General features: G+C 42.3%; 1 protein-coding gene across 1 annotated transcript; it reads left to right on the top strand.

The window, feature by feature from the left end:
- Window positions 1-7,979: 7,979 nt before the first annotated feature.
- ATP5MC3 (ATP synthase membrane subunit c locus 3) lies at window positions 7,980-11,494 on the top strand. The gene is made up of 5 exons (XM_065841487.2): window positions 7,980-8,129; window positions 8,208-8,285; window positions 9,269-9,346; window positions 9,716-9,909; window positions 11,250-11,494. The coding sequence occupies exons 2-5, from the start codon at window positions 8,247-8,249 to the stop codon at window positions 11,362-11,364; spliced, it is 426 nt and encodes a 141-aa protein (XP_065697559.1). The 5' UTR covers window positions 7,980-8,129; window positions 8,208-8,246; the 3' UTR covers window positions 11,365-11,494.
- Window positions 11,495-11,567: the final 73 nt, after the last annotated feature.

Raw genomic sequence — 11,567 nt, 5'->3', positions numbered from 1 at the left:
GTACTGTGAAATGAGATTGGTTAGTTTTGTTTCTTGAGCTCAACACAGTATTGTGAAGTATGACTTTTCCATAGCATAGGAGAAGAACACTAAGTATGCTTCAAAGCCTATGAAATCTTGTCAACTATACCTGATTTCATAAACTTAAGTTAAAGAACAACAGAAAGATTAACAGAAATGTTCACATTACTACTCTGAAATGTAGTAACACACTACTTCTGTGCATTCTTAAATTCAATATTCTTTCAGAGACGGGTAAAATCCAATTAAAAACAGACTTAGGTTTTTTGCTAGTAAAGAAAACAACAGAAAAAAAATCTCCCACAATTTGCAAAAATACATTCCTATGCAGGACCTATGAACATGGCTTTTCCTAGTGCTAAACTGCAAGCATACTACTGTAAAAACACTATGGATGTCGAGGGGGTTAAGCTGGATGTTATGAACAGTCATCCTTGCTGGATGATGAAATATCTAAAAGTCAGTAATCATGACTGGAAACATATGGTTGGAAATCATCTGCTCTGAATCTTACTTTACTCCAAACACTCCTTTTGGAGAAATATTCTGAGCAAAGTATTATTTAACTTAACAACAAAATTATATTTTAAATTTTAGCATAGTGGGCTGTCCAGATAAGGCTCATGAACAGTTTTTGCTCTTTCTAGGCCGATTTTAGCCTTATACACTACAGAGTAATTCTGCTAACACAAGTAATCTGTTCAGCGGGGCAAAACCGGAGTCAAGTACAGCTATTAAATATTCATGTTATACTAATGTTATAATATTATAATATTTATGTATATTATATAGAGCATTATATAGAATATTATGTTTAATAAGCAGTACTAATTTTGCTGGACATAGTTGCCACTGTACAATTGGGTAGGGGCAGAATATACCTTATACACAAATCTGCTCAGAATCTGGAAAGGCAAAAGCTGTGGTGCACGAAGGCAATGCTCTGCCATTTTCTCTTCAGAATATATCATGGACACAAAGCAATCAGAGGCCACCTGAAAAAGCTCTGGTAAACTTCTGCAGTTTGTTGTCACAGCTTTGATGTAGAAACCTGTTAAGACTGCACTGAGCACACAACAGCTTCTGGTTCTCTCCTGTTAACAAGGTGCAGAGCATTCATTCTCCACATGCAAAATTCCAAGTACTCAGCCAAATTGAAAGAGAAACACAGTAGACATTCCTTGTTTCTTTCCTTTTTTTTTTTTTTATAATGCCCACAAGCATCTACAGATGTGATCCCATGTAATGACGCCTGTGGCTTTAAGTTGGAATTATTTGCAAACAGCAGGATCTCTTGGCAGAAGAGATGGCACTTGCTGTGTTAGGAAAGCTGTGCCCCTAACCCCATGTTTAGTTCGCACCTATGCCCTGTTGAAATTGGCACAGATAATTCCGAGTGGGAACAGTGCCAGCATGACAGATGGGAGGGAATACAGGCATGCCAGAGAACCAGTATGTTCATCAGGTCTGAACATTAGGGACAGAACACTTTCCAAGAATTTAGAAATGTCAGGCTGTCCAGAGTTTCTGTACTTTAGGTACAGAATATAAGAATATATGATCTCTTTTGTAACTATGAGCAAAATTAACTATAGTAATTTAAAAAGAGCTCATCTGAGCCACGAAAAACATGACAGTAGTCAGCTGAATTAGAACAACTGTTTCTCCAGATTCAGATTGGCACCAGGTCCTAGAGGGTAGAACCTGTGCATCTGAGTCAAAATGATTCCACAGGTTTTCTGCTAAGTGGTTTAGATTGAAGAGCTTTCAGATTATAATGAATATTCTTCATTTATACAATGCCTTTCAGGCAGTGATCCCAAAGCAATTTGCAAGTATATGAGAGTATAAGAATTTAAACTAATAGTTGGAATGTATGTCACTTACAATTAAGCAAATGAATCTTGCATGCATTAATGGGCTATAGTCCCATCTCCCCTCCCACCAGGGATTATAAACTGGAATCATATTTTCTACAGGCAGGGTGGAGGAAGACAAAATCCTGATAGATACATGCGTGTCCTGCTTTTGCTCTTTACATGGCACAGATAGCCATAACAGATGAGTTATCCAAAACACTAATTTAATCTCCAGAGAAGAATTAGTGATTTCTATGTTTTTTGAGCACCAGACAGCTACCTTTCCTATTTCTCTTTTCAGATTGTGAACAGCCAAAATATATTGCCCCAAAAGACTTGCCTATGATCATTGACATTATTCTGAGAAACAGGAAGAACAAAAAAATTTCACAGAAATAGCTCAAGTACTGTTGTTTAAAAACTAAGAATCTGGTGTTGCAATTCCCCCTGCACAAAAAGTCTGTACCTTCAGAAGAGCCCACTAACAAAATATCCCTCCCTTTTGAATTTCCTTAACTTCAGCAACCAAAATTTATGGATACTTTTGGAAATGCCAGCTCTAATATGGCCAAAGTCTTGGCTGTTTGTGCTGTTCACTGCATCTGTGTTTTATCAGAAAGTGTGTATCACAAGAAAGGTGGTGTAACTGGGTTGACAACATTGTGTTCTAACGGGTGCAGCTAACAGTGGCAACTCACGGCTGAACTTCATTCTCTGTTAAAAAGGTGTCTGATACTATTAGTAAGAATAAAAAGCCTTGGTGAATTTATTTTCATTTAATCCAGTGATATTCTGTAAACTAGAAATCTATGTAGTTGTCTTTTCTGGCAAGGCTACCTTGAAGCCTTGGTCTCACTTTCCACTAGAATCCAGTAGCCAGGATAAAGATGAGAACACCCCTTTTCCATGTTGAATTTCTGCTGTACCAGAATAGTTTTCCTTTTGACACATCCCATTCAGATGCATAATGGCTATGGTAGTAGTAGACCCTACATATATTATCATTGTGCCATTTAAAGCAGACTCGAAACCGACATGACAGGGATGATCATGATTTTTGATTCAAATTGCATCAGTGGTCTCAACACTATTAGCATACTTTCAGAATCTTGCTAACTATGAATGTGGTATGATGTTTGTGGCTAATGCCATCAGTTTCTAGGACTCGGGTGTGAAAATAATCAATGCACAGTTAAGCAGAATGCTCTACAGCCTAAATTAGCCCTACTTTGTTAATTACCTTTGGCTCTCTACTAAAAGGAGCTGTTAAGATTAAAAGAAAACTAATTTTAGCAAAAAACAGCTTGGGTAAGTACTCTGAGAGACAAAGATCACTCAGAAAACAGATTTTTCCCTTTCCCCTGTAAAGAAGTTTACAATTATGAGAAAAAAAACTTTTATCATCTGCTTTCCTATAAACCATCACTTTCAATCCAGCCAACTCAGCAATCAAAATTCCCAACATTACTGATGTCAAGATCTGCCAACTACTAATAATCAAAAAGTTAACCAGGTATTAAGAATGTGTTACCAAGAGAATTTCTACTTAAAGTACAGCCATCTAATAATAGTTTCACTACTTCTTCCCAGAACTAATTTGGTTTAAATATTCTGAAGCATATCAATTCTGCTCTATATACCTTCTCTCCACAAGCCATTGCTCCAGTTACCTGAGAGGACCTACACAGTCCTGAATGGGAAGATTCAGCCACTCAATTGTGAATGGAAGAGGCAGGAGTGCAAGATACTCTCTGGACTGAAACATGGCCCAGGTTGCAAAAAAACACTGAAAAACCCTGACTTTTTAAATCAATATCAATCAATGCCCTGTAAAGTGCACCATAAATCTGGAAGTTCTAGAGAGATAACCCTGAGGTAATAACACCACTTTAAAAACATTTCAAAAACATTAGGACAGTCTCAGGCCTTTGATCCAATTTCATCCTTTGGGGCTTTTCCAACAATTAAGGGTTATTGGAATGTATTGGTTTTCCAGACACACCTCCTCTTCAAAACAGACTTAAGACAAAAACAAACAAACAAAACCCACAAACAAACAAAAAACCACAACTAGTGTGTGTGTGTGACATGCTCTGAGGTAATAACCCTCTTCTGGGATCTAAAATTTAACCTGAAGGAATAGGTTTCAACCTAAACAACTTTTTATTTAGGCTTTGGACAATGACTAGCCAAGATTTCTCCTTCAGCAAGTATAGAACAGACATTCATCTTTTCTAAGTTATTAATAATAAATCTTGAATTCTGACAGACCCTGTGGTGCAAAGCACTCTGGACATACTCATTTATTCAGCATGGTACAGGATTTCACTTGTTCAGTTGAACCAGCCTGCAACTGTCAAAATTCATCTGTATCTGGAGGAAAATCAACCCATATCTGCCAGGCAGACATGCCAGTTTACAGGTAGTGTGCCCAGTTTCCTTATTACCCGCTTTCTGGATTGCAAACTGAACAGATATAAGGCCTGATAGATCTCTTTAAGAAGTCACCAGAAAAATGTCATTTGTATGCAAAGTCTGTTCTGCTGATACTCATGTGCTATAGCAATCACAGTCCGATATGTACAAATAGAAATTCATTTCAGAGTTGTAAAGTGAAACTGCATGTCACTGTAGATCTGATCCATGCAAGGTGTACCTGGGAAATGAGCTGCTCGGCAGCGAAAATGAAACAGACTGTTGATCTTCTAAAAATAAGGTCAAAATGACTGGGACAATCTTTATGGTCTTCAGAAGGCTTGGGAAATCTGGAATGATCTTTCTCTTTCCTTTCTGGGAATGGAGAAGGCCACACTAGTGAACCACAGCTAGTGGTCACTTGCTGTTCTCGCTGCCCTGCCATAAACCTGGGTCAGCAGCAGGGAGCTGTGGAAGGGAAGTGGCTCTTCAGGCTCCATGTACTGCTCAAACAGCTGCACTGGCTCTTCTTCGCCAGAGGCAAAACAGGGAGGAAACCTCCTCTGGCAGCCTTGACTACTGCCCACATGCATAACCACTCCTGTCTGGGAGAGACAGTTGGAAAACTGGGAATCTCTTCTAGGATAAAATAAAATATCTTCTAAGATAACATTCTAAGTAGAACAGACTTTCAGAAATGTGGTGAGCGATTAGAAGTTACTCTGCTCTTTAGTGCACCAATGCACTTCCTTGGGAATCTAGCAGCAGGTCAATCAGACAGGAAACAGCATGAGATTTGACAGAGGTTGTTTTTTGGTTTTGTGTGGGTTTTGTTTGGTTGGTTGGTTCGTTTTTTGTTTTTTTTTTTTTTTTTTTAATGAAGATCTACTTGAATTAATTTCAACGCAGTCCTAGATTCAATAACTGCTCTTCTCACTCCTCCCAAAAGCAACAGCTGAGTTGTGTGTAAATGTAATATCAGCTGTTATGTCTTAAAAGCAACATCAAGCAAGTGTTTAACGGTGTTTTTCGTGTCACTCAGATGAAACAGCTTCTGAATGCATATTTTTGCAAAACATACCAGGGTGGCAATTGTGACAGAGGAGGGTACTTTCTTCAAAAAAGAACAGGTTTTCCATTTAACACTTTCTTGAATCCACGTGACTTCATGTTGTGTGTATACAGAAGTATAATGTCCACTTTCTTCTCCATTCAGGAGAGTTGCAGGAATATCCATTCCATGCTGGAGGCTCTGATCACAAGGTTTCCAAGAATAAAACATGTCTGTAACTGCTGTGCTTCCTCCCAGGAACAAGTGAATTTCTTTGTTGTGAACGGCATGCTCACTGCTACACTTAAGGGAAGTACACTACTGCATCAATAGCAAACACCATATGTTAGTGTACAGCAACATGTTACATTTAATCATTCCACCAATACAGTTGCCAGGTTTACTTTATGGTTTTATTCATGGTGCTGGAAGTGTTTGTTACCACAATGGCATGTAAATGGCATTTTTTTTAAGTGAAAAGCTCTGCCTAACCATTAAAGGTTTTTACCATTGATACTTATTTCCTACTTAGTGTTTGTCTATGGAAGAACAATTCAGCAGGCACTGCAGATCTGCCCATTTGCCTCAGCTCCCAGACAACGGGTGTAAGACATGAAAAGGAAAAAAAGTAACAAAAAACCTGCAACTTACAACCCTTTTGCTGGCCTTCATAGACTCCCTTCTTGCTGCTCTGTTACTAAGGCTCTGGAAGGACCCCCAAACAAAACCAAGCTTGCTGTTGGGACTGAGGCAGGAAGCAGAAAGCTGGGGAATTCAAACTGTACAGCTGTCTCTCACCTCAGAACCTACAACTGGTACAGCTCCACTGCACCCAGGGATCAGAAGACACTCCAGGGTAGGTTACAAAAGCAACGTTATTGTTACCATTAGTATGCAGCTGTTCAAAGTGCCTATTGACCATGTTTGCTGGTGGGTGTTCAAGTTGCTGATATGGAGTATGTCTCAGCTACATGGCACCTGTGCCTTGGTCAGTGATAGCAACATCAACAGGCCATGTAAGTTTGCAGGAGGCCAGCAGCTCACTCCTAGGACACCATGCTATGTTCCCATCACAGAATGAAATGTACATATCTTCTTATTCTTCCCTTTGCAGACAGACTATTTTAAAATTTAGATTTATTTTTATGGCACAGATAATATCAAATAAAAGTTTTGCAACAACTTAAATATATGTGTCCCAGAGTTTTACCCAAAACATGGATTTTTCTGCAGTTTTCCTACATGGCACCAACACTGCTAACAGTGGCAAATGACCATTAAAATAATGATCCCCATACCAAATGAAAAGTATCAATGTGTGATTAAAGCAGGAATCTTGGGAACACATGCTCAGCTCAGTAATTATAATCTTGTTTGGATAAAGATGACTGAAAAAGGATGTTATGTGGGCATGAAACTGCTCATGGGTGGATGAGAAACAAGCTGGATGTGAGCCAACAATGTGCGCTCATAGCCCAGAAAGTCAGCTATACCCTGGGCTGCATCAAAATAAGTGTGACCAACACATCAAGGGAGATGATTCTGACACTTTACCCGGCTCTTGCCTGACCCCACCTACAGTACTGCATCCAGCTCTGGGGCCCCCAACATAAGGATATGGACCTGTTGGAGATGGTCCAGAGGAGGGCCATGACGATAATCACAGGGCTGGAACACCTCTCCTATGGAGACAGGTTGAGACAGTTGGGGTTGTTCAGTCTGGAGAAGAGAAGGTTCTGGGGAGACCTTGTTGCAGCCTTTAAGTACATAAAGGGGGCCTATAAGGAAGATTGGGCCAGATTTGTTAGTAGGGCTTGTGATAGGACAAGGACTAATGGTTTTAAACTAAACGAGGGTATATTTAGACTAGATGTAAGGAATTTTTTACAATGAAGGTGGTGAAACGTTGGCCCATTTTGCCCAGAGAGCTGGTACATGCGCCATCCCTAGGAACACTCAAAGTGAGGCTGGACACGGCTCTGAGCAACCTGATGTAGTTGAAGATGACCCTGCTCATTGCAGAGGGTTGGACTAGATGACCTTTGAAGGTCCCTTCCCACCCCAACTATTTCATAATCACACAAAAAAATTACTCATTAAATAATAGGGCCTTTTTGAACACTTAAGTTGTTCTTGGATGTGCCGTTTTTCTGTCTGTGACTCATGCCCTAGTGGGGCTCGAACAGATCTGGTGTTTCTGTGGCCGGTGAACATCCCACACGCTGACCGAAGCAGCAGTTCCAGCCCAGCACCAGCGCTCCCGGACACGGGCGTTGCTCTGCTCTTCCTCACCAGGCCGGGGAGGCTTCTCCGCTCCGCAGCTCCTTAAAGCTCTCCCGGTCACGGGCTCACCCCGCACTGCGAACCGCTGTCCCCCGGGGCGAAGCGCCCTCACCCGCCCGCTCCCCTGCCGCAGGCCCCAAACGTGGATCACAGCGGCAGCGAGGCCGTCGGCCTGGATCTGATGTGTGGTGCGCAGCCCTGGCTAACGGTGCTAACGGCCCTAACGGCCATGCTCGTGACATAGCTCCCGGCGCCCGCCGCTAGTGCGCCGCCACCGCGTCATCGCGTCATCGCGTCACCGCTCCCGCCCCCCGCGCCAGCCGCGCTCCCCGCCCCGCGGCTGCGCCTCCCGCCGCTGCCATGGAGCCGGTACAAAGTGACCTTGGCGCCGCGCCCCGCCCTCTTCCGCCGCGCTGCATCCGGGCGCTCGCCGCCGGCCCCGCCGCGCCTGCGCAGAGTTGTCCCAGCCAGTCGGGTCTGAGGTGCGACAGCTGCAGCGGGTGAGTGGTAGCGCCGCGCCATCCGCTCCCATCGCCGCCCCCGCCCGTCGCCCTCTCACCCTCTCCCTCTCTCCGCAGAGACACCGGATTGTGGCCCCCGGCACGCCTCCCGCTAAGATGTTCGCCTGCGCCAAGCTCGCCACCTCGCCCTCCCTGGTGAGTGGGGGTGCCCGGGCCCGCGGGGGGCGCCTGGGTCTCCTCGCCGGCCGCGTCCCGGGCTGCAGCGGGGCGGCGGGGAGCGCTGGGCGGGCAGGGGTCAGACGGGCCTCTGAGCCCCGCGGCAGAGCCCCAGGACGAGCCTGTACCGAAGGCTGCCACCCGAGTGCGGAGGGCGAGGAGGGGCGGCGAGCTGCGGCAGGGCCGGTTCTCCTTCCCGCCTCCTTGGTGTGGGCCAGGGCTCTTTGCCAAGGCGAGGGTCCTTCCCACAGCAGCGGCGAAGGGGGAGGGTAGCGCTGCGAAAGCCCTTAGGCCTGGTGCGCTCAGCTCCTTGTTGTAGGTCAAACTCCAGCCTGTCGCTTGTCCTACGCAAGGCCGGGGTGTTTTGCCCTTGCAGAGACGAAGGACTGCCCTGCTTCAAAATGTCCTCTCTAACCTGCAGAACAGATCGTTTGGCATGGTGCAGGCACAGGTTTCCCCTGGAGGAAGAGCTTTGTGCAAGAACTGATATGACCTTAGGCTGCTGGAAGCCCAAGGACACATGCAGGCCGCTTGTGAAAGAGAATTCATTCATTTATGCATCACTAGATTTAGAAGTCTCGGTTATGTCTGTGCATTTAACATCTTTGGAATTCTTTTTAATGGCTTTTATTTTTTCATTCTGAATTGTGTATTACTGCGGGCTGGTCTGCCTGGCTTTTTTGTTGCTATTTTGCTACATTTTCTGTTAGTATAACACATGTACAAGTTCATTGAATGAGGTAGTTATTCACAGTAACATCTCCTGAAAATAGTGCTATCAAATTGCATGGCAGTGTTTGCTTCTGTATCGTTTATTGTATATCCAGCTATGCAAAGATTGCTGTCTTTCAAGTAAGACAAATGGCTTACTCTATAACAACCTTATAATCTTACATATTATTGTACAGGAACAGCTGTGATCAAATGTTTTTTTTTTCATAGCTTTTTACCTTTTCTTTCAGATCCGTGCTGGATCAAGAGTCTTGTACAGACCAATTTCGGCATCTGTGTTGTCTAGGCCAGAGGTCAAGACTGGAGAGGTACCTTATAAACAAAATTCTGTATCTTCCTAAATTACCTGGTGAGCCTAAATGTCCTCAACCTAGACTTCACTTGTACTAACTTAGACATCTATAGTATGAAACTTACTTTAAGTTAGACACCAAATAATACTTGTAGCTGCCTTGCTGTTTCCCCTGAGAGTCTTTTACATTTAAAGTTGACTGCTTTCAGGTGGAGCGGGTAACATTCTGAAGTTTTTAAGTCTTAGTTGTAGTCTTATAACTTGGAGGAGGAACTAGACATTGGATCTAACACAGCTTTTAAAACTGCAGAATAACGCTATCAAAATGATCATAGAAAATGGTCTGTGTCAGAATATAATGCTTTTTCATGTTTTGTTTTTTTAGGGCAACTCAACACTTAATGGGGCCCAAAATACTGTCTCCCGACTAGCACTTAGAGAATTCCAGACTAGTGCTATCAGCAGGGACATTGACACTGCTGCCAAATTTATTGGTGCTGGTGCTGCTACAGTAGGTGTGGCTGGTTCTGGTGCTGGTATTGGAACAGTCTTCGGTAGCCTAATCATTGGTTATGCCAGGTAATCAATCTCTCTCTTACAAAACTCTTGAATTACATGCAGATTTATCTTGAGACAGCACCTGCAGATAAGCTAAGCTGTAGTAAGGATAATGACTATTCATTATAAACGTGGCTAAATGACATCCATATGGAACTGTATTATATTCACCAGGATGGCTGTATTGTTAAATTCAGAACTTCGTACACCCTACCTGGAGAAGAGATGTGAAAGAAATGAGATCATTAGACTTGGTCAGTGTTTCAGTCACTGAAGTCCAATGTTTCAGCATTCAGTTCCTGTACTGAATTAAAAATCAAGACTGGATCTTTTCCTGCCTGAGAAGGGAGGAGAAGTCCTAAAGAGAAACTGTATGAAAACTGATAATAAGTAATGTGTGTGTGTATGCTTTACACTAAGCAGACAGGATTGTTATTTAGAAACAGATGCTGAATTAATTTTTTCTAATATGCTCAGCTTTGCTTCTCAGAATGTGTAATTACTTTATCAAATGACTAACCATTCCTTCTAGAAGTTTGAAGGGGGTGAGGGTGGGGGTTCTATAGTAGGGATGAACTTTTTCCAGATAAGTTGACAATATACCTGTAGTAGGAATAGTACACTAGGTATCATGGAAGAGCAGAACTGATACAGTCATATAAAAGCTTTGTTGAAGGTTTCATGTTCTTCATTACTCTTTCAACCAGTCAAGTTTTATTTCTTACAGATTTTTAAGCCCTACTGAAGACAAGGAAGTTCACTTTCCCACTTGATGAAACATCAAGTGTTTTCAGTACAAAATGAACATCTTTTTTGAATTTGGCATGAATATGCCAATAAGAGATTGTAGAACATTGTATTATGTTGAAGGAGTTTTTTTCTCTACCACACTTGGAGGGATAATTCATTGCATTTTTGCAATGAACTACTCTGTATTTCTTTTTTTGCTCTAGGTGGTCTTAGTTCCTGTATTTGTCTGAGAGTTACTTAAAATGTTATATACAAACTTCCTTGGAATATAGTTCCAACATCACAGATGCAAAATAGATTTATAAAGTGTAGTGCTGATAGTTCCTGCGAGGGAGGATTCAGAGAAGTCAAATTCAAAGGCATGCATGAATGTGTTCATTTGGAAAAGCCATATACAATCTGCAAAACCTGAATCTAGTCTTAATTGCCAAGTCATTTGTCTTCAGTGAAATGCTTACCAAAAATTACTTCTGCTTGGATTTATTGGGTTTTCCTGTAGTGAAACCTATGGCAAGGAAGTATGAGGTTCTGAATCTTTCAGATGCATTGAACTGTATGAAAGACATCTTGATTGTAAAGATAAAAGATCTTACACCTTCACTTTCTTTTAGAAATCCTTCTCTGAAGCAGCAGCTGTTCTCATATGCTATCCTGGGATTCGCCCTGTCTGAAGCTATGGGTCTGTTCTGTCTGATGGTTGCTTTCTTGATCCTATTTGCCATGTGAAAGGAGATCTGCCATAATATTGGCATTGGAATGTAACTCTGCATTTTATGGGACTCCCAAAATGTTGGTGTCATGGAAATTGATGCTATTTCCAAAGTCATTTCATTAAAGATAACAACTTCAACTGTCAGCCTGTTTCCTGCATTTATTGTCTTTCTCACTAGAGTATCTGGAAGACAGCATGTTGTCATTCAGTCAACATG

Source organism: Patagioenas fasciata, chromosome 7 (genome assembly GCF_037038585.1).
Source record: "Patagioenas fasciata isolate bPatFas1 chromosome 7, bPatFas1.hap1, whole genome shotgun sequence".
NCBI classification, from domain to species: domain Eukaryota; kingdom Metazoa; phylum Chordata; class Aves; order Columbiformes; family Columbidae; genus Patagioenas; species Patagioenas fasciata.
The sequence above is the reverse complement of the archived record's forward strand: the minus strand, read 5'-3'. Positions and strand labels throughout refer to the sequence as shown.